The 25,446-nt window shown below is 41.9% G+C and overlaps 1 protein-coding gene across 14 annotated transcripts in view; it reads right to left on the bottom strand.

Moving 5' to 3' along the window:
- The window catches only part of ZNF521 (zinc finger protein 521), a 234,047-nt gene that overhangs the window by 13,704 nt on the left and 194,897 nt on the right, over positions 1–25,446 (bottom strand). For all 14 annotated transcript variants that reach the window (XM_075494521.1, XM_075494519.1, XM_075494517.1 and 11 more), the window contains 2 exons: positions 16,904–17,035; positions 14,115–14,230 (listed from right to left, as the gene is read on the bottom strand). In XM_075494521.1, the coding sequence (XP_075350636.1) occupies positions 14,115–14,230; positions 16,904–17,035 (248 nt within the window). The remainder of the gene's footprint in view (positions 1–14,114; positions 14,231–16,903; positions 17,036–25,446) is intronic.

Below are 25,446 nucleotides of genomic sequence, written 5' to 3' on the forward strand. Positions count from 1 at the left end.
GTCTCAAGGTGCCTCTTTTTAGGCATCAGGGATCAACATTTTGGCCACAGGGCTTTTCCAGAAACTAACACAGTTGTCAAGACAGTCTACAGAACTCACCAGAGAATCATGTCTAAGGGCTTTTGAAATTACCACTTTTCATAGATATATTTCTCTATTAATTTCTGCACAACAGTCCGCAATCTGCAGAGACTTACCATTCTCTGCTAAATTGTGTACATTTTCAGACTAATTCCTATACAACCACTGTGTATTTTTGTAAATCCATGCGGCCTAAACATTCAAATCTTGGGCCACCACAGTCCTCAGTGCATGTTAGAGCATTCATAAGGCTGCCCGAACGTATACCAGCTCATAATAGCCCCCACGGGATTGTTATATCAATTAGAAATCCCTGGAATTCATTGCAGTCTGAGACACGCCTGTGAGGACCAAAAGGGAGTGATACAGAACCAGCTAGCAAAATAAACAGGAATTGCTGCGTACTAAGGGAATCCTTGGCTGTCTGACTAAGGTACCTTTTATACTGGCAGGGGATGCAAATTGGAGCCCGAGGATCTGCACTTTCATTTTCAAAGCACTTTGCAAACATCAACCATTTCACCTTCACACCATTGCTGGGAGGGAAGTAAATATGTACAGTTCCAGCATCCTCTGTTTTCTGGAGGTGCAAAGAAGCACAGGGCATTTTTACAGGCACAGTCTGTGTTCACACACAAAAGAGAGATTTTGACAATGTCTTCCTTCGTGGGCAAATGAGTTTCCCAAGGCCACCGAGGAAACTGGTGGCAGAACAGAGATTACTGGAGAGATCCAGCCCGGTGCTAAGTCCACCCTGCCTCCCCTGCAACACACTGAAGCAACTTGCTGAATTCCAGCCGTACGCTGCTTTTCTGTAGAGGAGATTACTGCATGTCATCCTCTATAATCTCTCCTGTAAGAGGAATTCTACACGCTTCCCAGGGACCCCCCCCTCTTTTCTTCCCTCCACAAATGGTGGCAAGGTTAGACACAAGTTGTTTTCTCAAGCCTGAGATTAAAAATGGCTCTGTGTTTTGCTAAGCATTCCTCTGAAGCATGGGCAGCGCGTGCATGTGTGTCTGAAAACGACCCCAATGAAAGGAAGGAATGAGAGATGCTAAACAATGCTGCGCAAAGTTGCAGACTGTTCGGCTACAGGCCAGAAAATGAATCCAATTTTTCATTCTGTCATTATAAATATTTCAGTGCAAATGGTACTGATTTTCTGCAACTGTGGTTAAGCAAAGGGCCTCCGAGTGAACATTTAAGGGGAAAAAAAAAAAAAAGGAAAAGGAGAAGAAGAGGGAAGGGGGGAAAAAAGAAAGAGAAAGAAGAGGGAGGGGGGAAAATTAAGGTTAGCAAGCAATTAATTTCAAACTTTTGCTGTAAAAGATTCTGGGAAAAATTCTACAGTGATGCAGCGTGTGACTCAAAGAAGGAGGAAAAAAAACATTTACTCTGCTCTTCTTCTGACAGTTTCTCATAAAATATCTGCAGTCCATCTATCTTTTAGTACTCCAGGCTCCTCTGGAGAGCAGAAAATAGTAGTTTAAAGCTCACTTCAGTGCCAGTCTGCGGGAGATTGCTTTCCACAGGACCCCTGCTGATGGAGGCCTAGGGGAAGAGGCCCAGGAGTTATTCAATCAGTCCAAGGCTCTGGGGCGGCCGGGGCTCCTTTGAGGGCTGATTATAAAGCTGCCCTCCTGTTGCCTGCCTCCGAACAGAACGAAATGAGCAGCCTCTTGCTGAGCAGATTCTGCAAGAAGGAATTTCACCTGTCATGGAGTTTGTCAGAATTTCAGGATTTATCTTGGTGCAAAATTAATAAAATACCAACTAGGATTTCAGCCTGACTACTCAGCTGTGTCATCTCAAAGTGATCTTTCACCTAAGAAAACCTGGACACAGAGCTACTGAAGTCATTCTTGCCCTACTTTTGCTCGGGTGCTTTGGCAGGATGCTATGACTGAATAACAAAACGATTAGAGCTGGATTTCCTGACAATTACACCCAACGTCAAGCACTGGGTGGGTGCTACCGTCCTAACGCGTGACCTTCCACCTTACTTCTGTGGTTCCTAAATCTCCCTGGAATAAGCTAGGAATCTGAAATAGAAAAAGATCATTTCTGCAGTTTATAACGTAGCAGGTCCCTTATGGCAGCACATCTGTTAAGTCCATACACTGGTATTCCAGGTCTGGATTTGATTTATAAGTTTTAAAGGAATACAAACAACAGACTACATAAGATTACATTCAGTGAAACACTGCAAATTAATATTGCTGTGACAGTCAAGTACATGGTCTTTTAACCATATTCTGAGTCTAATATTGCGGTAAGGTGCCAGGTTGATAAAGCATCATCTCAAACCTCTGTGAACTGAGTTCAGTTCTTTTGAAGCTAGACAGTCTCACCGGTCTTCTGACAGTGCCTTGCAGCAATAATAATAATAAAAAATCTTTGTACACTACCTATTTAAGTGAGGTTGTGCTAGCTTATAGCACTTGGTCACATTAATTTCAAGTCTCAGGTAGCATAGAAGCAATTAACTTGCAGCCTGCAAGAGAGCTTTTCAGCTAAAAGAGGAGATCAACTTGTAGAAAATGAAACAGCTGTCAGCTAAGCCAGCTGATGGGTAAATAAATATTATTCAATTTACAATGCTGTTGGTTCAGATCTTGACATGGAGAAACAGAGATCCACTGTACCAAGAAACAGCAAAATATGCCCAGATTGGGAACAAAGATGCATTTGCCATTAATAGCTCTTACCCTACATTGTGGCAATTTCTGTAGGCTGTTGAAAGCTGTTTGCTCTTTGAAGTAACAAATCTACCTTCCTGTCTATTTGCTCGTCAGCATTTTCTAAGGAGAGCTTAAAACAAATGGTAACATATCCCTTTCCTACCTCCTCACCCTTTAAATGACAATTCAACATTAATACACATCATAAAGCCACCTTTACCAGGCAGTAGTAGTCTGACAGTTTTAACACCAAGAGATCTCACAGTAAAGAGAGAGAGAGAAAGCACGCAAGTGAATGCACAGATGGTGGGAGGGGACACAGGGTGCTCTCAGCAGGCTACAGTAGAGATGCATTAACTCCACAGAGGGATAAGGGCTTCCCACCAGTACAGTCATGAATTATAACTGAGCATGGGAGTGAGTTCTTAGTGCCTGTCTCACAGCAAATATACTGTTCCATTTTCCTGCACAATCACCTTTCACCTTTACAAACGCAAAGCAAAGCAAAATGCACCACTAATATTTAACAATATCACAGGTTCTTTATATTACATAGCACACATCTATACACACAAAGTATGGGGGGGGAAGCAGAGTATTCACTGACACAGAGCATCTATCCCCAAGCAGATTTACACACCCATGATCAGTGCCTGTGTCTAGCGATTCTGCTGCAAAATGAGACTATAACAATACAGATAAACAACTAAAGCTGCATGTAGAAATGTGTGTAACTCAGCAGTATGGGTTGGTGAGAACTGAATCATCTCCTTCTCTCTTCCCTTGTTAACAGGGTGGAGGACACTCAATTTCAGCTTTGAACACGAAGCTCAACTAAAAAAAAATAATCATGAGAGCCTGCAAAAAACCCACTCTTTTTTCACTCAAAATCGTATTTCAGCCTCAGTTTGATCAAAGCATGGTGAACCTGACCCCAATAACAGGTAGAAAAGCTAAACCTAAAAGCTGTTCCTCCTGGTTGGGGTTTTGTAATGAACAGCTCCAGTTGTGTAGCCATCTGCATCTGAGTCTTTTTGACTAATGTTTTAATGGAGCAATGTAATGATGCTCTTTTTTTTTAAAAAAAAAAAGAGAGAAAGAAAAGAAAGAAAAAAGAAGATAAAGAAGGAAAGTCACCGCTTTCGAGCCAAGATTGCTGTTTACTGGAGTTTCCTGGATGTGTCTCTTTATGAATCACTGACCACACCTTGTTTTCACAAACTATCTGCACCTCCTCCCTAGGGGAATTCAACCCCTCCCAACTTTCCTCCTACTCAATGAACCTATCAATGGAGAAAACTTGTTATTTTAGGCAGCTGAAAATTTGACCAATTTTAAAGGATTCATTTACCATGCCTTTCACTTTCGTTTAAATCCTCAGTGTTCCTGTTCTAAATGACAGCACCGCAAGCACTGCTTTTAAGCACTATTCATCTTGCCTACCACATCTCAGCCTTCCACACAGAGGGCTGCTCGCTCTCCAACAATGGAGCCTTACTCCTTTATAGCTTGAGGGCAGAGACTGTTACTAGCTGTAGACTTGCTGCAAATATCACAATAAAGGATACAAATGTGAATTTCTCTTAAAATACGGGTTCAGCTCTGGAGGTACCTTGCTTTAGAAAACTCTGTCAAGAGCAAACAATATATCTTTCTCCAAAATGCACAGCAGCCACCCAGTTGAAACAGCTTTTCCAAATGATCTAATGTGTCAATGGAATCAGGATGGTTGCGAATTTTATACTTTTCTCCACTTTGGGTCTCTAATCGATATTTTAGCTTCCTTCACACTTAATATATTCAATCTTGGTTTGGCAGCATGTCTTATGGAACATTAAAAAAACAAAGAACAAACATCCCCCCTCTCTCCAAATCCCTGGAGCTTGAGGAGATGCAGGGCTACTGAGCTAAGCTCTGTGAAGGAAGAAGGTAGGGTTCAGACTACAGATCTTAAGAGGTGGCAGGTTTGCTGCTACCGAGCCCCCCTACCTATGCTTTGGTACACTGAAACCATGGAGGGGTGACGATGCTGGGGTATACGGGGGCCACGGCAAGCTTCTGCCAGTGCTGTGGAGGGAAGAGGGGACAGATCTTGAGCGGCAAACTTTCAGTGATAGTGTTGTGCCATCACTCGTTGGGAAACTGCAGGACCAGTGAAGAGTGGAGCCAGGAATGAAGAGCTTATTCATGGGGATGAGTGAGGGGGGCCAGCAGCGGGGTGGGGGGAAGGGAGGCAGATTTGCAGAACTGGCCATGAAGCTCTTCAGCACACCATAGCTGGATGCTTCATAAAGTCACACTGATGGCAGTCCCGGAGATGGCCATCTGTTGTCAGCTCTGGGCCAGATGAAAGATAATATAACGGCAGCTACTGGTAGCTAACAGCAGGGCAGTTGTAGGAAGGAATGCGTCCTAGAATGAAGAAGTGGTGCTTCCTGTTTAGCACAGAAAATCAGTCATCGATATCAACTACATTAGCAAGAAATTAATGGATGGACAATTAAGAGAACTGAACTGATCTACCAGGGAAATTATTCAAATGCAAACAGAGTGCTTATTTCTTCTGTTTACTCCAGGTGTATGAGCCAACTGATCTGACTAATGGCAAGGTGTAGGCTGAAACGTTCAGGGCACAGATGATAAAACCTCATTTTCTGCAAAGGGCAGAATTCCATTTCTAATGATTATTTGTGGGTCAGGGAATATGTTTACTGCTTTCCCTGCCCTCAATCTACAACAGGACTCCCTGATGTTCACAGAGGTTTCTACAAGGACTGAGGTTAGAAATCGGCCTTTATGTAATAAGTGAACTTCCCCTTATTATTATCATGATTTATTTTTACAAGTGCCTTATCATTATTATCAGCATCACTCAGCAGAAAAATGTTTGCCTCCCCAAGCACTATTATTTCTATTTTGTTTCTTTCTTTGCCCCATAATCTCATTTCTACTTCTTTTCTACTCTTTTGCCTTTTGTTTCCTTCTTCTTCTGCCTTTCTGTGCATTTTCCTTTCTGCAGCAACTTCTGCTTTGCTTCTTTAGGCTGACATCTCGCACACCTCGCTGTTCCATTTGTTAAAACAATCAGAAATCATGATGTTGACATGTAACATCACTGATATGTTTCAGAGTCAACACTTAAAAAGACAAAGGAACAGTGGAGCTTATCTTCTGATTGCCATGGTTTCATGCTGCTTTCAGACTGGAGACAACAAACTTGACTTAAAGTATTTTCATGACACAGTCTTTGCAGTCACAAGGATTATGAACTGTACTATCTTACCTGACTCTGCAGAATCTATTTAATGTTGACCGTACAAGGCAATAAGGAGAACAGATCAAAAGTGTAGGTTAAACTATTTTGTTGCTACTGATTTTTTTGAAAATAGATACCTATATTTTACAAGAAGAATCCAGGCATACGAGAGCATAAACAAGAAGGAGTAGGCAAAATAGGGACATAGATTCAAGCATATACACATTTGGGTATGACTCTATCCCCCTTGAAAGAGAAGGAATATACATTTTTGCTTATTTTTGTATGGGTACTTTGTGGGTGTAGCTCAGTACTTATTTTGGACAGTACATTTAGCTTCCAGTCCTTTGCCATTTTACTGTTCCTTAAGTCTGAATTTCTTTTCAAGATTAAAATGGTTTATTTAAAGGCAATATTCATCACTTAACTGCTACAATGTCTTTGTCAATTAATTCTGTAATTTCATCAATAATATCACTCAAGCATCTGAAAAAAACAAACCCGTAATTGTGATTCAATTGCTCCAGAAATTTAAGGAATGTTCTCTCAGGGAATGTATAAGAGATGTTGTGAACACATTGTTTCCTGCTTATTTGCAGGAAAAACTGTGGAAAGTTTCACAGGCTGACTGTCACATGTAGAGTTAGAAGCATATGGAGTATGTGGAGACAAGTGAGAACCGTTAATACTCAAGCCCATCTTTGTCAAGCAGTATTCAGTGAAATCAAAATGGTCCCTGAAAAACTCTGACACTTTGGGCTTGGTGGGCTTTGCAATGTGCTGTAAATATTCATGAACTAATGAAGTACCCGCAGGGACTGTTTACATTTGAATAGGCCAATCAAAGGCGGGTGAACTCACAAGCTCCAAACCTGGAAATTTCTTATTTAGAAAAGAATTACCGCATGAAAACCTAATATGGCTGTAACGCCCCTCAATCCCCAGGAGGGAAGGGGCACTGGAAGGGAATTCAAAGTATTTTTTTTTGTATTTAAACTTTGTTTGACATTGAGGCAAAAGACTTGTAGGGGAAACACTTTGAAGGTATGTCCTTCAAGAGCTAATGCATGAGTGCCTCCACCATGCTTCTCTTGATGGCCTTTTTGAGAAAATTTGCAAAGAAAATAATTCTCCCTTCTAGGGAAAGAAGTCTCAAGTCTCAGGAACACAAGCCTGAATTTTTCAAATCTTGGAAGACATGGAAAAATACTCAATGCACATACTGGTGCACACTAATATCCATATATCTATCGGAAACAGAAAGCACAGTAAGAGTTCAGGAAAAAAAGCACTCGAACCAATAATACTTGCAATGCATACGTCTCTATCTAATTCTCTCAAAACATAAGCATTAATTACAATCCTGGTATCTCTGGCACACATATTATTATCATCATCCTCACTCACAAGATGGAGAGCATGCATGGTTAAGTGGAACAAGTTAGTACCAGACCTCACAACTGAATCCAGCTCTCCTGACTTCTAGGCATTTGCTCTGACAAAAGCAACCTGATTGCCTGCTAAGGACTAAGGCCAACATTACTGAATGTGGCATCTGTATTTAGGCATCAAAAGTGTTTTGCTGAAACCTTAAACGAGACTATGGCTGCTCAGTGCCTATGCTTTTATCGAGGTTCCTAACTTCAGGCATTTATGACCTGATTTCCTGAGGTACTCAGCACCAGCATCTTGCATTGGCCTTAACTGCAGCTGAAGCTGCTCAGCACCCTCTCAGAAATAGGCCATTGAGTTTGAAAATGTTGGCCTAAAGCTTTGATTGTTAATTGGATTTCAGGTAGGCTTCTTTTTAAGAAGAGCTGACAAAGTTATTCCCTGCTGGCTCCTGGCCTTTGGGGCCTAGAAAGCCAGCATCTATGTTCCACTCCTCACCCTAAGAGTTTGGGGACCTAGAAATGCCAGAGCTAATCTCCAATTTCACTTAAAAAAATGTTTTGAGGCCTTTTCTTTGTGAAGAAAACATCATTGAAAATCTAACTTCACCTGCAGGTTTGAAAGTTTTGTCCCTCTTTTTGTGTAAAGAGTATAAATTATTCATGGTCTCCCCTGCTGTCATGGAAGGCTCGCCGTTGGGTCCTACATGATAGACTCAACTACTGTGGGGGCCTTGGCAAGACAATCCCATATGGAGGTAGTGGTGTCACTGCTGATGCTGTTCCCACATCAATCTCCTTCCCAGCTGGCCCCAGAAGGCCTCTGCCACAAGGAGACAACCCCAGCCCAGGTTAATTAGCAGTTTTCTCTAGCTGACCCCCAAATGAGAGAATCCAGTGTTTGAATCCCAGCTCTGCTACTGTCTCCACTAAAGGTCTCAGTCAAGTCTTTCAGTTCTTGAAATAGCCTAGAGCTTGCTTATTTCTGCTCCGGCTCAGGTCAAGGGTATTTTAAAGGCCATTTTAAAATGCTGAGATCTTTGGGAGCATTTTACAATGCAGAGATCTTTGGAAAGTTTAACCCCTGAGGGTTAAATGAGGAAGAAATGAGGAAGTGAAATGAGGAAGAAACTGGAAGATTAGTTTCAACAGTGCTAACCTTGGAACATGAAAATATTAAAACTGGACATCCAGAGAGGGACACACATAAAGCTACATAAATCTTCTGGAGACTCTTCTATGCTGCCTCTGCCCTGCTCTGCTTCAGCTGCTTGCACCGGGCACTGAGAATGTTCACCTGCTGTTTTAAGCGACATGAGTAACATCTGCTATGAGTGCTTCATTCTTTCTTTCATTCTTTCCCTGGGGAAGGAACTGTGTATTCTGTTTTGGAAGGGCTGTGTTGTTGTGCGTTGGGGTTTTGGGGAAGGTTTAGAAAGCTACATGCAGGTACACGTTTATATGAGAGAAGGGAGCTAGCTTTTGGCACCTCTAGGTGCACCCTACTCTTAGAAGCCTAAGTTGAGGACATTCATGGCAATACTTAACTTCTGTGGAAGTCTGTTCCATGCTCCCAGGCCAGCCTGTGAGAAAGTTCTAGCTCCTGTGCAAATAAGCTTCAGCTCTTTAATAAAAACACTCACAAAGCAGGGCTGCCAACTACTGCGCTGTTACCAAATGGGAAGAACTTTTCAGGTGATCTCTGACATGTGCTGGACCCAGTCCACCAAGAATAGTAAGGACTGAGTCTTAGAGCACCATTGGACAAACATGTAGGAAGGCAGTATAGACAGCAAGAGAGCTGGTTGAATATGCTCCTGATCTCCTTTGCTACTGAGGAACAGTGCTGCAGCTCTCTGTATTAGCTGGAACGTCCTACAGACTGATGGCTTCATGCCCAGGTATTCTGCACTGATGGAGTCCAGACGGGAAGCAGCAAGGGCGTGAATCACTGAGGCCAGGTCCCTTTTGAACAGGATGGGAAGCAACTGCTGATCCAATTATTTCTTGCCCTAGTTTTCATGTCTGTAAAGCGGGGACACTTAACTACCCCAGGGGCAACTAATTATTAGTCACAAAAAGTTAAGTAAATGCTCTAATTCACTAAAAAGAGATATAATTTTTGCACTGGGCAAAATGGTCCTGAGAGGCCATGTAATCTTGGCTAGTATCATATTCAGAACTAACTGATATCACTGATAAAACACTGATAAAACCGGTACAATTATTCAGCAACTCTACTGGACATTGGTAGCTCTCTGACACAGGAACATCTAAAAAAAATCTAAAATTAATCCATTGACTCTGGGTAACACCTCACAAGAGCATCTCATTCCTCCCCACAAACACCATGATATGTTGTGTTGACCATGGAAGTAACACTAGGACTGGGAATAGGAAAGGAATGGCTACTCCTCATCAGGGACAAGCGAAGCACAAACACCCATTCAAACACCTAAGCCTAAGTCCAAAGACTACGGCAAAAAAACAGGCACTGGAAATGGCATGAGGACAAGAAAGGGAAGTTTTAATAGGCACAAATTATCATAATTTAATGAAAATTCAATATTAAGTTAAATTAGTGATAAGTTTATTTGCTTCCTTATTAATTAAAAGTTCAGTATTATGGATGATGGATGGAGAAGACTGTTTTAGTTATATCCACCCTGCACAGCAAACTGTATGGTCATACTCCAGGTGTTCAGTTAGAAGAGTTTTGACTTTTGGGAGACATCTAGGCACCCTATAAATACACCTACCTTGCAGCTTCCTTATCTGATACCTAGATGGGATATATTTCTGATTTTAAAGTTTGTTACAAGCCTATTTCTGAAAAGCCCTTATTGTATTAAGCGTGCCTTATTAGAAGCTTTCCATTCTAAAGAACAAACATTTTTAGGGACATACTTTTTCAACTCCATTTCAGAAGTGTAAATACACCACATAACCTTTTGAACATGTAAGTATGAAAATTCACAACTCAGAACACTCTTAAAACATACACTTCTAACTGTTACAGAAGGTTTCCCTTTGCTTCCTTTCTATGGAGGTAGTATCTCCAAAAATTTAAAGCTGGTTCAATAGCTACAGAGCACAATCCATCTAAAGGAAGTCTCGAAGGTGGGAGAAGAGCGAGCTATGGAGATGATCTTAAAAAAAAAGAGCAAATTGCTGTAAAATCTCATTATTTCAACTTAAAGGTTGAGTTGCAGGGTTGATTTTCAGGACTAGTCATTTACTCTCTGTTCTCACCAGAATGTGGTCCTATGGGATTGTCTTGCATTCCTAACAGGGGTCTGGAGTGAAATCATGGAAACCTCTAAAGAGAGTCCTACTTGTTTTTTGCTTTGAGAAGATTGGTAATGAGGGGATAGTAACTTCCCCGAGGTGAGATGAACGTAGTATGTGGGGATTCTTATGCTCCTACAGCCTACTCTTCCCAGAACAGGAGTCAGAAAATGCTAAGCAAAGAATCGCACTGGGCCAAACACCAAGTTAAGCATCATTATAATGCATTTATTTGCTGTATGTCTGAATTCATTCCCTTTAATTATCAGCTGTACTATATGTGTGGATAGGCCTTCTATGCTTTTGTGTTCCGCTCTGCTCTACCTTGTTCCTGTTCTTACTCTGCCCTACAGCCATGGAGTGCTGTCCATGGCTTCTAATCTGAGATGATTAGCATCTCTCATGCATGGGAGATGCACTTTAGATGCATGTTTAAATTAAAAGCAAGGAACAGTTCCTGATAGAGGGAATAAATACACTGTTAGGCTGCAAGCCCCAACACAAACCATGGTGATGTGAAAGGATAGAGAAACATAACCCGGAGGCTAGTTTCCAAAGATTCCACTGCTTCAGCTGGTAGATAGCCTGAACAAAGTGATGCCTCCTAGAATAGGTTTTAAATGAGAGTGGGCTCAAGATCAATGCATTTTCAGCAAAGACAGACTCCAAAGGTCAGTACCTACTGCTCTGCCTAAGTGCTTTGCTGCCCTTTCACCAGCCTGGGTAGATAACTGGAGGTAAGAGCAGAAAGCCAGTGATCCCAACAAATAAATGCAAATGGCATGATGGTACTGCATTTTTTTAAACATAATGCATTCTCAACTGGGGTGGGGCTACCCAAATTAATTAAATTAATAAACATAGTGAATTAAGTGAATGAGAAAATGAATACCTTTTCCTTTTTACAAGTGTAGATAAGCCAGAGAGAGGCTGTCTCTAAGGGTGTGGAGACGTGGTCTATTAAGAGCCTTCTGCAGCATGGAACAACCAACACACTGATTGTCACCTAGCCTATGTAGAGCATAATTTGTCTCTCTGTAGTGACATCCTTTTGTGCCCTTCACTAGAAAACCAGGTGCCTCAGTTATGCTGAAGTTTTAATGAACTAGGCTTAGACGGAGGGAGCAAAATCTTGCCCTCAGTCTTGGGAAGGGATGAATTTTGAGTGGAAAAACATGTGCTTTTATTATAATAAAAAAGCTGAAGGCAGCTGCTTGGGACTCTATGTATTTTGAAACAAGAGCGTATTTTAGGGGGGACAGACTAGTAAAGAGGTGATTGTACATGTCACAACTACACCTGGATCTCTGTATATTTTGCATCTTCAGAATCCCGTTACCTATTCTGCCCTTTTAAAATCCAATCTGAATTCTGCTGTTAAAACTAATTTCTATCCTCTTGTTCCCATATATTTCTTTTCATAATTGTCTTTTGCATACCTGCACCTTCTCTCTTGCTGAGGTTTCCCCCCCGCCTTTTGGTCTTTCTTCCCTAACAATCTCTCCTTTCTCTTTCCAGAAACTCCTTATGTCCTTACTTCTCCCTACTTTCTCATTTTGATTAATCAGTGATGAACAACAGAATTTGTGAAAATCAGTAAGCCAAAAAGATTTAAATGTTTTTTTCCTGAAAAAGCAGTTTCACCTTACTGGAAACACTTTGCAAAAAAACCCCAACGAGTATTTTGACCAAAAAAAGCAAAGGAAATGATTCCACAAAAACCATGCTCTGAAAGAAACACATACAACAAAATTAGTTTCTGACCTTTCCTCATTCCACTCAGTTTCTCCTTTATTTTTCCCACAAGTCCAATAACTTTCTACACAACCCAGACCATTTTCTGACTTCAAAACTCAATCTTCCTTCTTCCTGTCCATCACTATGTATGACTGTCTTCTTCCCTAAATGTCCAACTTTTTATTTTCTTTTCCTTGTCCTCCTCTTCCACTTTGGGTCAGAGCTTGCATGCAATACCTGGTACGGACAGTAAATGAAACGGATTTGGATCTATTAAAAATAGGAGAGAGACGCAGCACAGGCACCTTGGAGTGTTACAGGTATGGTACTGCAGGTACTACAGGAACTCCCATGACCTAGGGTCCACCGAGAAAGAGGTAGGGAAGGCTATCAGAAAGGCTTTATTCCATACTGTTTTCATGCAGAAAGAAATTAGGAAAGAGAAAATGCAATGCAATCAATATAAATACCAATCTCTCCCACAATGAATTTATGCATAGTTTAAATGCTCTGATTTCTTTTTTCTCCAAAGAAATATTTCATATCATCATGCCAAACATTAATATCAGGTTTTCAGTGTGTAAAACTTTCAATAAGTGAAATACTAGATGACCATACATGCACACATGCCTCACTAGCCTTTTGCCTCTGTTGATGAAATGAAATCCAGCTCTGGTCCAAAGCAAAATTAATTGTGGACACCTCAGTCAAAGGACTTAGAGATGGGGGCCCATGCTATAAAAAACTACTGAACAATCTTAAGTGCTGAAAAATCTTTTCATTCCAAATAAAAATCACATGGTGGATGGCGTAGGAAAGGCTTTACTGTACAAATACTTCTCCTTGTTCCATCCCTATAGACCATTAGAGACCCTGAAAATTTTTCTTCTGTCAACCTATCTTACTACTTCAATATAAATTAAAATAATTTAGAAACAATCTTCTGCTGCTGTTTCAAAGTGTAACACCACATCAGGAATAACACACTACCACTTCTCACTCCAAGACAAGCAGTGCAGAATGTTAATATATAGTAAATAATCCCTTCATCCAAAATTGTTTTCAGATCTTCTTCAACATTTATTTCTTCCTCTCTGTCCTTTTGTTTACCGTTAGTAAACAGTATCATTACAAGTCTGAAAATAGCACACAAGAAGACAGTGTACCATTCATTTGACCGTATTATTTTTTTTCCCCACCAAGTTAGTATTTATGGGAAATGGCCAGCAGGTAAACCAAGATAAATTCCGTCTACTTCCCCCCTCCCCTGCCTTGCCCCATCCCTACACTCCTACTTCACTTCCATGCTTAGTTTTTCACATTTAGAGACAAAAGAATACACTTATTTTCCATTTCTCTATTTGAGTAAACGTTTTATGGATATCAAACAGAAAAATAGGATGCCCATTTCTCTCTCTTCAAGAATATCTTGAGCTGCAACAACCTACAGAGGAAGAATCCAAAGGTGGCTCCCAAAATTCAGGTCTGTACCAGGTGGCTTTCTGCCAGCACCTTTTTGAAGCAGCACGGGTTGAATCACCTGCAATTTCTCTTATCCTTCCCTCATCCCCATCCTGAAGATAAGCAAGTATCAGAGGAGGTCATGGCAAGTAAAGCTTTGAATTCAGCTGTCAAATACATAAGGCTATTATAACCCCCAAGTAACAAGTGTGGTACCTGCAGCTCTGTTTGGAAGAAGAACTTCTGTGGACACTGTGTGCAGTCATAGATCTTGTCTTCTTGTCCATGGGCTGAGAAAATATGCTGCTGCAACTTGTTTGCTTGGACAAACACTGGAATATTAGACAAACAACAAGCTTTTCATTATTTCATATTGCAAGTGAAGATTTTTTTACAAACAATTTGCCATTAACACTCAGCAATTCCAAGAGGTAAAATTAGGCTGGCGCACTCTGATTTCACATTACACTGTTGCTATAATGGGTACCAACGAACACTATTTATCTACAAAGTGTGATTCTTCTTCTAAAATGAATGAATTAAAACAGATAAACAAAACAAAAAAAAGACCCTAACAGGAAAACCAATGAAGATTTCAAATTTAACGACTTTAAAAATGTCATTTTCTCTTCAGAATTATTTCTTCATGCTTACCGCAATTTTATTGAACACACACAAAACTTACTTCCTAGCAACCAACAGGTTTGAAAAGCATAGCTGCCAAAGTCCTGTTTAGTCTGCGTGCATAAAGTTAAAGCTAACAAACAGCTCTGTATTTAAATGTGTTAATGCTAAAAATTATATCCCACAGCTACACTGGGGCAATGTCTATAAACGTGAAACAGAACTGCAGGTAAATTCTCTTTGGATACTTTAAGATCAACTCTGCCTACACACTGAATGCAAGGGTTTCAATAATATAAACATGTTCAATTTTAATGACTACAAAACAAGGCCCTAAGACTGTGTAACAGTTTACCTAGGAGACATACTATTAATAATTAAATTGTATATGCCAGAGGCAGTGTTTGGGTTGGCAGCAGTGACTTCTGATGGATGCCTGGTGCACTGTGACCTAAAAAAGTTTGCATCTACAATATTAATCTGTATAGGCAGAGAAAGGATTTATTAAAGATGCTGGCATTTGACTTTGACTCCGCTCCTAATCATTAAAATTATTCTAATTGCAAGGCAACAAAAAACATCAGAATATTGTTCTTCTGAGTCATACATTTTAATCACATTTCTCATTACCCTGAAAAAAAAAAGATCAGATTCCATTTTCCATATAAAACTTATAATGGTGATTTTTATTTCTTGTTAATATTCTAGCAAGACATGCTGAAATAATTTAATGGCATATTGCTAATAGAACACCGTTGTTTATGATTAATGCTCAGTGTCTATTTACCCCATCAGCAAAAAGGAAAAAGTGTTTCACACAGATTGGAATCGACTTATCTCCATACTCTTTAACACATTTTACAAGGCTACCGGCTCAGACATTAAAGGATTAGTTTTATCAGGGATCTTGCTCACAAGGAGAACCGTCAGTGGGTACTCCTTACGTACGCAAGTTTTTATATTGTGCTTACAACTCCTCTCAACTTGGAAATCGAAGACCCGTGGCATTACACTAAAAAAAGATCACCTCATAAGGTATACACAAAGACAAGGGAAAAAAATTAGTAGAATCAGTAAGAAAACTAAAAACCCCAAAAAACGCCTAACTGAAAGAATTATTGAACACAGGCACCTAACAGGCAAACTGTTTACAGCAGTACTATCCACACTCAGACATTACTATGACAAGCTGTGCAGTGAAGATGAACTATGTATTTTTTTAATTTTATAACCCACAGAGATGTGTGAAACCTGAACACAGTGAGGTAATAATCATCACCAGTCACTGTATCTGAGAGATGAAAAACTCAACTTTAATTTTCCTCTGTAGCGCGCACTTAGGTTCTATTGGGAGGGAAGCTGCCAAACAAAGAGAAGTAAAATGAAGGTATTAAAGGGTCTATTTGCCTATCAATGAAAATCCTTCACTCCCATTAATGGAGAACAGAAACCTTGAATGCCTTCCAGAATTAGCATGCCATTGATGCGAGAATACCCAAAGTGTGTTTTGTCATGTTTGTGATTATCTTTGATTTTCATCTTGTAAAGCAAAATTGGGCATGTAAGCTACATATTAACGCTTATGTTTTAGGTTATCATTTTATGAAATGTTCTATTAAGAAGTCCTTAAAAAAACTCACAACAACTCTGTAGGCATCCTTTTAATGTGTTTTCATTTCCAGCAACAGCATTTTTCTGTTCCTCATTATGGCCCAAACACTGCAGTGCTTAGCCCTACTGGGTCAAGTTATTTTCTCACTTGGGTTTTACTACTGAATAACACCACTGACTTGGGGAGGATTATTCCACACTTGGACTTGTGTCAGGGGAGAGCAGAACTTGACTTGTGGCAAGACAGCATGGCTTGTTTTCTAAAGCACATTGCAAGGGTGTTTCTTCTCACCACAAGCCAACAAACACATGCAAGTGCGCTTTCTTACCCGATCAGAGGAGAATGCTGCTGCATGGGCTATGCCTAGCAGCCCTTGCCCGGGGGGCCAAGTTCTGCTCTGAATTATATCGTTTTAGATGAAACATCTGCAGCTTTAAAGCGCAAATTTATGGGCAGTTTTAACCTCAGCAAGTTTGGAACATGAAGGTAATGAACATGATACCGTGGAAGGTAACAGACTATCACTTCTGTAATTATAAGAAACTCAAACTTCCGATAGAAGAGCTTGAAATGCAGTTCTTACACATGGATGCCTGACCTTCCAAGAAGCTCAGCTTTCTAAACGATTTCTAATCAATATTACCAACCAGTACAAATATAATGTTCCCTCCTAAAACTAATCTAAAGCCAGCACATGACACAGTTATAAGTGGAGTTCTGCACACGTAAGCTAAGGGCATGACTGGGACAAGCAGTGATTGCATCCTACCTGTAAAGCACACCGGACATTTGAAGGTGCCCCCCATGCCTTCAAAGCTGTGCTCTATCAGGTGGCACTGGAGTTTGGCAGGAGAGTCGAACGTCTGATTGCAGAGTTTGCATTCATGGTTCAGTCCTTCATCTGCGGGAGAAATCAAAGGAAAAGTGAAATTCACCACAGCCCTTACCAAAGAGCCAGTCCAACTTGATCTATGCACTGAAGAGACTTTTTGTTTTCCTAAGCTCAGGAAACTGGATGCCCCATAGCACCTATGGCTGCGAACGTATTCTTTTACCTGGACGGTTTCAGAATGTACAAAGCTTAACTGGGCATTAAAAGCACCCATTTTCCACATACAATTACCACTGAACAGGAATGCAGAGCATTAGACTTCAGTAGGAAATGATGAGAGGGGCCTGAAACATCATCTCCTAGCAGAGTCACCCTATCACAACTGAGTACATTTGCAAAACAGGGCGTGAGGAATTTATCGCCGATCACACATCATCCTGCCTATCACGGGTAAGAACTGCGAATGCACACGTTTTTGGCACTCTGGCTGATGTGGCGTTTCTCATAAAACCACCATGGCAGGGGAGGGTAGTTTATACCCTCACATCACTCCTGCTCCACCTTTCCAGTCCCAGGGGCATAGGCGAAACCTTTTGCAAGCCACAGGATTTCCCAGCTCCCTTTCTGACAATCCTAGATTGTTTTCCCTTTATTTGCATTTCTCCTCTTAACAGCTCAGAAAAGTCCCCATGCGTCTCCTGATGCAGCTTTCCCGTCAAGGTCCTGCAGCCTTAAAACCCTTCCCACTCCCCGCTGCTTGTTCCTCCGCTTCCTCCCATTGTCCTCCAAAGGCCGGCTGGTGCCTGGCACCAGGTTCCCTTCCTGAGGGTGCTGCAGGATTCATCCACTCCGCCATGAGGGCAGTCAACGGCTGTCCTACTTAGAAACAGTTGCTAGGTAAGAAGTGGCTTCCAGCCCTGCTGCAGAGGCCTCAATTCCCACAGCGCAGCTTAGAAAAGGTCCTTCTGTATGTCACCGGTGTGCTACACGAGTAGCATTGATCTCGCAGGTAAATACTGTATCTGATTATTAAAAATCAAGTGGGAATAAAACGCTTGGCGACTGGCACAGCTCCCTGACGTTTCTCAGGTGAAAAGGAGTGATTTAGGAGAGAGCCCTGCCCACCCCGAACACCTAAATGCCACGCTGCCTACCTCCTGCCAAACACAGCGCTGCCTGCAGCGATCAGTGACCGCAATGACGGACGTTCGCGGTTGGCAGTTGCTGTAGGCGGTGACGGCAGAGACAACGTTTTGTACTGCACACGCCAATCCTGCCCACCAACGTAAAGAAAACATGACACGGTGCTTGTGTAGCTGAGTGGGGCCACACGCCCTCTCAAAATGATCCTTAGTAACTTAGCAGAATTGAAAAAATTTCAATGGTAGCCCTCAGCTTTCACTTCTCATTACTCCAAAAGCTAAATTTAGCCTTCACGTAAGTCGCGGCATCTTTAGCAAAGGGTGGGAATCTGTGGGCTTTAGACAGCGCAAGCTAAGCCAGGCGGTGGTGGCCGTTCTGCAGGTGGGACTACTGAAAACTACCGTCGTGTGGTTTTCTACGAGGTGTCAGAGCTCTTTATAATGAGAAGGTAAGGGGCAGATGAAAACCAACAAAGGCAAAAGATTTACACAAAATCAGGGTTGGGTGGCGGGGCGTCTCCTTTGGAGTAAACAGGTAAAAAAACCACACTGACTACAAAAACTTCTGCCCTGACAACAGTCCGTAACTGGGGAGCTCTCTCTCCACTGAACAGCCAGCTCTCATAATTTTCATATATACGGTGACTCCATTGCCTTTCATGGTAAAACCGTGTTTTTCACGTAGCGACTGTGAGAGGAAGGTAGGACTCCATTTTGGCTCTTTAAAATGGACACACTGGCACGTGGCCATTTTTTTAACTCTCCTGTCTTCCTGTCAGTCTTAGTGCAACAGAGCGGTGCCACGGGTACAGACAAACATGCCCCGGCATCGCCGCACGCACACACAGCAAACTGCAGACTTCCCTTCGTCCTCTACCCAATCCTTCATTAAAGCAAGGTTCAACGTTCCTGCCTACCTCCACACACTGAAAAGCTATCAGAGGGGTGTGAAATGGCAGGCCTGCTCTGGGAGTCAGCTGAAAAAGGCCAGTGGTCCTGTCGACCCCGTGCCCACGGAGTGCTGCCGCTGAGGCAGCGGAGCACAGGCTGCTGAGGTACGTGTCCCGTCCAGCACTGCCGGCTGAACGTATTCTGTGCAATAGACTCCCAGGGGCAGATTAGGGGTAGGCGACACATTCTCATCAGGAAGGTGACACCTTTTGTAACTCTTCATAGATAAATTAGCAACCATTTATCAAATATATGCCAACTATTTCCTTAGCAGGGAAAATTTTAGTGGATTCTCAAGAGTTGCCTGGGATTTGGGGTTTTCCACCATCACTGACAAACCCTTCCAGTGTATTCTGCTTTTGCTACTGCTGAGAGAAGACAAGTATGGCCCATGCAAGCACCGTGAAGGGGAGCGTGAGGGAAAAGAACCTGGCACGCACCAGCCTGTATATCTAAGAAAGATGGCAGCATCCTGCGAGGCAGGCTGTACGCTGCGCTCTCCCAACAGGCAGCAACCCACAGCTGTGGGCAAAGCTGCAGAACAGCGTACTGAAAAGAGGAGGAAGGCTCAATAAACTGTATATAAATGCCTCTTCTTCCCTCAATTTGCAAATCAATTACGAGGAATGTACAGACTGTCACACGTGGTCAGATCATTTCTCCTACATCCAGATCCTTGCCATGGTCATTACTAAACAGATAGTTCTGAAGACGGTGCAAGTCCCCACAAAGGGTAATTACGGGCTAGAAAGCCTGTAGGGTGAAGTTTCTTCATCAAACTGTTTGTGCTGATACACACAGTCAAAGCAATTAGGACAAAGGGAGCTCCATCTCAGGATCTTCCACATGTCAAGGTGAAGATAATCGATGCCAATTCTCAAATCACAGAGTTACTGTTGGCAAAGTGTAAATGAACCACTCTAATCATTCTTGAGCATGGGAACACTGAACAGGGAGTTCTTCAAACATTCCAAGGGAGAAAGACTTCCTAAAAAGAAATATTTTTTATGGAGCTACAGAAGACAGAGAAGGCTTTTTTCTCTTTCCATTACCTTAGCTAATGAGCAAAAAGTAGGAAGAAAGGCATGCACTCCTGATGCTGAAGCAAAACTAATTTTACTTACACAGTATTTGTACTTGTTCAAGAAGAATTGAACCCCATTAAATGTGACTCTATTGTATTTCCCATATCACTCAGATCCGAGGCGATCTCCTGGTCACAAACATCAAAACCACTTTGATTACTGTATGTTGCAAATCTGATTTTCCTAAAGGCTTATAAACAGGGTTTGAAAAATCCCCTCACCCACTCGCCTGGGGCAGATAGGAAACTTCCCCAGGCAAGAGACATCAATTTGTGCAGAATCTAAGCTTTCTCTTAAAATGTTTTTAGTCTCCTAGTTCTAAAGACCGCATTTAAAATATGACTACATTTGTATAACTACTAATTTTTTTCCTAAGTCCTACTGTTCAAGGAGTTACCAAACCTCATACCCTTTTTCACCCATTTTGTGCACATCACCTGCTCTGTGCTACATCCTCGGAACAAAGGACAAGGTTCCAGTCCTTGAATTCAAGAACGTGAGACCAGCATGATTTAAATTTAAGGGAGACAGACAAGGTTACAGTATTGGCAGAAGAGTCAGGAGTGCTGGGTTCTGTTCCAAACTCCGACACTGACTTAGTCTTATCACCTTGAGCATGACAGTACGGCCTGTGTTTCTCAGACTACCCATGTCTAAAGAAGAGGTGTTAATTTTTAATTGCTACTTTAATAGGCTGACCTAATTAGTATCCCTTAAGACTTTTAATACAACTGGGACAGTGGAGCTGGAGAAGAGTCCAGGACTAGCTACCATACACAGAAGACCCAGAATCACTGCCAATCTGCCTTTGAAAAGGCTTAAGATAACATGTCTGGGCACACAACTGCCTGCTTGCTTGGGTCACACAGCACTGCGGAAAGATGAGGGAACAAGGCTTTGTCCCTGCTCTGCTCTCCACAGAGAATTCAAAAGCACAGCCAGCATTTTATCTCCCACCGGCATGAAAGAGCCGGGGTGTGGCAGCTCTTGCAAAGGTGCCAGATGTGGAAAGAGGATGCAAAAGGCTCTGTTTACATGCTGGCCCCTGTCTAGCCCTTCATGTTTGGCAAACAATTTGATAGGGTGCTATGGAAGTGCAAAGTATGATATCATTAATAAATAAAGGACCGGTGAAATGCCACATTTTCAGTTTCCATTTGGGATAAACCTGAAATGGAATGGAGTGTCAAATACAGTCCAAGAGGCTCTCCTTCCCTGCAGAACAGAGCTACTGCTCTTTGCTCTTACTCAGGGAAAAAAAAGGAAAAAAAAAAAAAAAGAAAAAAAAAGTGCTGAACAGCTTTAAAAAATTCAATCAAAATAATCTGCTCTTTGGAAAGGTGGCGGCTGACAGTAATTGGAAAATACTGTCTGACTCATTTATTAAAGTGAGATTCAGAGTCAATTGATTTAATAACCATTAGAATATTCTATTAAGGATATAATAGGTTGGCACAGCCCTATTTTTTATTAAGAGTTATAGGTAAGAAATAAGCAATGCTATGGAATTTTAGACAACTGCTGTATGGATTAGACTAAAAATATGGCTTGAAAAATAGGTATAAAAGCAGCAACTATCAGGAGGAGGAATAGGAAAGTACATTACAGTGCAAATGAGTTAGCTGAACGATGAAAAAGAAATGAACCTTTAATATAAAGCCTGCACTTTTCCAAATCTAACAGAAAACGATGCACTGCATTCCCTGATGTGGTACATCGTAAAACAAGTCAGCACGTCCTTCACATTATGGATCCAACAACTCCATAAGGAAGGCAAGAACAAAGTACCCACTGTACAGCACAGAACTGCTGCTTTCTGTTGCCCTTACATGGTTAGGATATGAGTTTGGACATGGTTAGGACCTCGCAACATGGAGGTCTTATGGTTTACCCACTGCTGGTAGACAAATGAGTTTGATGCATGCAGAATTTCTGCATAAGGAAATTACTTTCCATTTGTAATCTTTATTCAGATAGTGGGAAAATGTAAACATGAATTAATTCCAAATAAATGCATTTAATATTCATATAAATGTTTAATATTTACACAAATATTAAATGTTTCAATGGGGGTAGGTAGATTTTAATTGAGGTGCAGCTCATTACCTCAGCAACTAACTTGATAACCAGCTATAAAAGCAAACAAAATCAGTCTTCGTGCTGAGCATATACTCACATTCGGGGATCATCTGTCTTTGCACCGGCTACCCACGCTGCAGAGTTACCGAGTTGCTTGTACGGCAGGCGAGATCCCCCCGCACGTAAGGCACTGCTTTAGGTGACCTGGCCCAATTTGTGTTACCAACTCGATGCATAACTTGTTCATTTCACGGAAGGCCCTGACATTTCAATATACACTTTAAACAAGTGAAACCCTTTAAGCAGCCTCTAGACTGTGTGTCCCATGTTTATGCTTCTTGCTCTTCAATAAAAACAAAACTAGAGCAGCTACGAGCAAATGTTCACTGGCTGACTTACATGCAGCTGTTAAGTTGGTAACCACTGGGGGCCCGCTTATATTGTCTGATCAACACTACAGCCATTACCGAGTACCAATTTGTAACAGTTTATAAGTAACTCTTTCTCTTATTCACCCTCGAGATTGTCCAGAAGGGTCCTTCTGCCTTTTACTCTGAATAAATCTATAGGCAAAGGTCCAAAGATGATGATGTCCTCCTGGTAAATCATCACGAGGCTGGGTCCATGCTTAAAAGGATCTGCTAAGAAGTAGTGTAAACTCTGCCCTCCACATACAACACAGGAAAGAAATGGCCTGTAGTCCCTGTATTTTTTTCAGGTCTAAAGCATGCACAAGTCCCACAGTCAATGTGTTTTCTTTATAATTTTTTTTACCAAGCAAACCATGCCCCCAAACCAATTTCTCTTTCTTCACATTGCTTCCACTCTTCCCCGAGTTAATTTTGCAGCACACATTTATAAGCCAGAGATCTGAGGAGTAAGGAAGGAACGCCACGGATGACAGCTAACCCCTCGGCTACAACATCTCACACTGAAAACCAGGGAAGGACAAAATACACCGTACAACAGTGTGATTTGCAGAGTATACAGCCATCCGTGCCTCCTAGTTTATAGTGCTGTGTTTGTCTGCATCGTTTTAATTCTACCGGCCACACACCCACACACTCATCAGCCTCTCTGTGCCACTAGAGACAATCTCATTCCTGCTCGAAATTTGGTCTTAGGGCCCACTATGGCAAGTAAGTGCGTGACAAGTCTCCTCACCTGCTAAGGAACACACACCACCTCTTCCAAGCCTGGATGAAACAGTGCCTGAAGTCTCCAGCACCACATTCATAATTTCTCCCTGATTGTAATAGTGCTTCTGTCATTTTCAATTTCTCAAACATTATCACAAATCCCCCCCATGAAAAACACTATCCGCCACGGTGTTAATTTTGGAAGCTGACATGAAAAGCATGGGAATATAGTGATAAAGAAGGAGACATAGTAAAGGCAAAGCATACAGCTGGAATTTGCAGCAGGAAAAAGAATACAGCTGGAATTTACAGCCGGGAGAAGAACATGCCACGGAAAAACATGTTTTTTTAAAGTCCTAACTAACGGTTCAGTCCTGATGGGACAGGATGGAGGATTGGATGGAAAGTACACCTGTGTTTCTCCTGCAGCGTCCAGGGCAGATCACCACATGTATGGAATTGGCAGGGCGTGGGAACAAAGTATTTTCCTCACCCTCTCGGCACTGTTATCCTGCATTTCCCTGTTGTGCCACGCACTACTGCTTGCACAGGCAGGCCTGCATGGTGGCCTGTGTTTACTCTTAACACCGCTTTTAACCGAAATCATGATGTTAGCTAGAGCCTGGGAAACCTGACACATCAGGCTGCAACCTGAGCAATGCCTCTCCCCTTGCTTTTTTTCAGTTCAGAATGATTTTTGGGCAAGGCTCTGCCCATGCCTGAGGAAGGAGGTGGACAAGATGGGAAGAACAATCCTAAACTCTCGAGTCCCCAACAACTGTAGCCTCCCAAGGGGAAAGCTGAGACCAGGCTATGACTCTATCTTGAAGGACACTGGCCAACGTTAGAAGGAAGAGGATGGGATACGCACTGTGCTGTTGAAGCCAGGCCACGCTGGCTCCTAGTAGCACCAGGTAGGAAGCCTTATTCTACACGCAGGGAATAAATCCTACAGCCTTCTGCAGCATATTGCTACAGCTACAGCAAAGGGTGCTGATTGATGGAGTGACAAAGAGCTGGGATCCACCTCCTCAATTAAAGCAAAAGTTCATCTCTCCAGGGCCAGATTTTGAAATTAGATCTGCTTAAGGGAAAGCCAGTCTACTGCATCTTTCATTCCACTGTATTTTTGTCTGAAGCAAGGGATGCATTTCACTTCACCAACTGTTCACTTTTTTGCTTGGTTGCACTCACTTTGGCTGCTTGTAAGTGAACTCTTCTAACCACATGTGCCTTGTATGTTCTATTAAAGCCATGAATTGTCTGGCTTCGGTGAGGCTGGATGAAAATAAAAGAAGGGCAACTGGCAGGGTCTATTTCTTAATAACTGACATGTTTTCAGCTCAAGTAAGAGTGATTTAAATGCAGCAAATGCCCTCTCCATCAAAGAACAGCATTTTCTGGGCAACTGGCTACCAGGAGAGAGTTCAGGAATTCAGCAACAGGGCTATTCACCAACTGATGGGACATGCATAATTTGCTACTCCTTGTCTGTAACTGCACCAGGAAAAGGTATTAAAATTTGTTTGAAAAAAAGTCTGTGTTGCATCACGCAGCTATACACATTACAAGGTTACACCTCATCACTGCAATAAAATCCCACGTGATAGAGCTTATTTTGGAAACAATTTTACCATGGGATATAAAAAGGAATTTAAACTGGTAGGAATAAGATGAGTGGTATGAGTTATTTGTAGACAGATGATCCAGCTCAACGTTTACCTTTTTGAAAAGCACTTAGTGCTCACTGATTAAAAACTTGGAGACTGATCCTTCAAACGCTGGCGTAACTAACTCAGGGGAGCAGGCCTCCTGTCTTACTAGACTCTTGTCTAGACTTTTTGTGGGACTAAATTCTGCCACTTTGGTGCAAGGTCAAGCCCTCCATCCTTACACTGCACACTGAGATACAGATTATTACCTGCATATTACAGACAAAGAACCCAAACCCCAGAGCTGCTAAATGTCTGTTTTTCCATCCCTAACAGAGAATGAAAACTCTCTTACTAAATTCAATTGGATGAAGAATCAGGCCCTGCTTAATCTGCCCATTTTTGTGAACACAGTGTCAGCATTCAGGTCAG

This window comes from Mycteria americana, chromosome 2 (genome assembly GCF_035582795.1).
Source record: "Mycteria americana isolate JAX WOST 10 ecotype Jacksonville Zoo and Gardens chromosome 2, USCA_MyAme_1.0, whole genome shotgun sequence".
NCBI lineage: Eukaryota > Metazoa > Chordata > Aves > Ciconiiformes > Ciconiidae > Mycteria > Mycteria americana.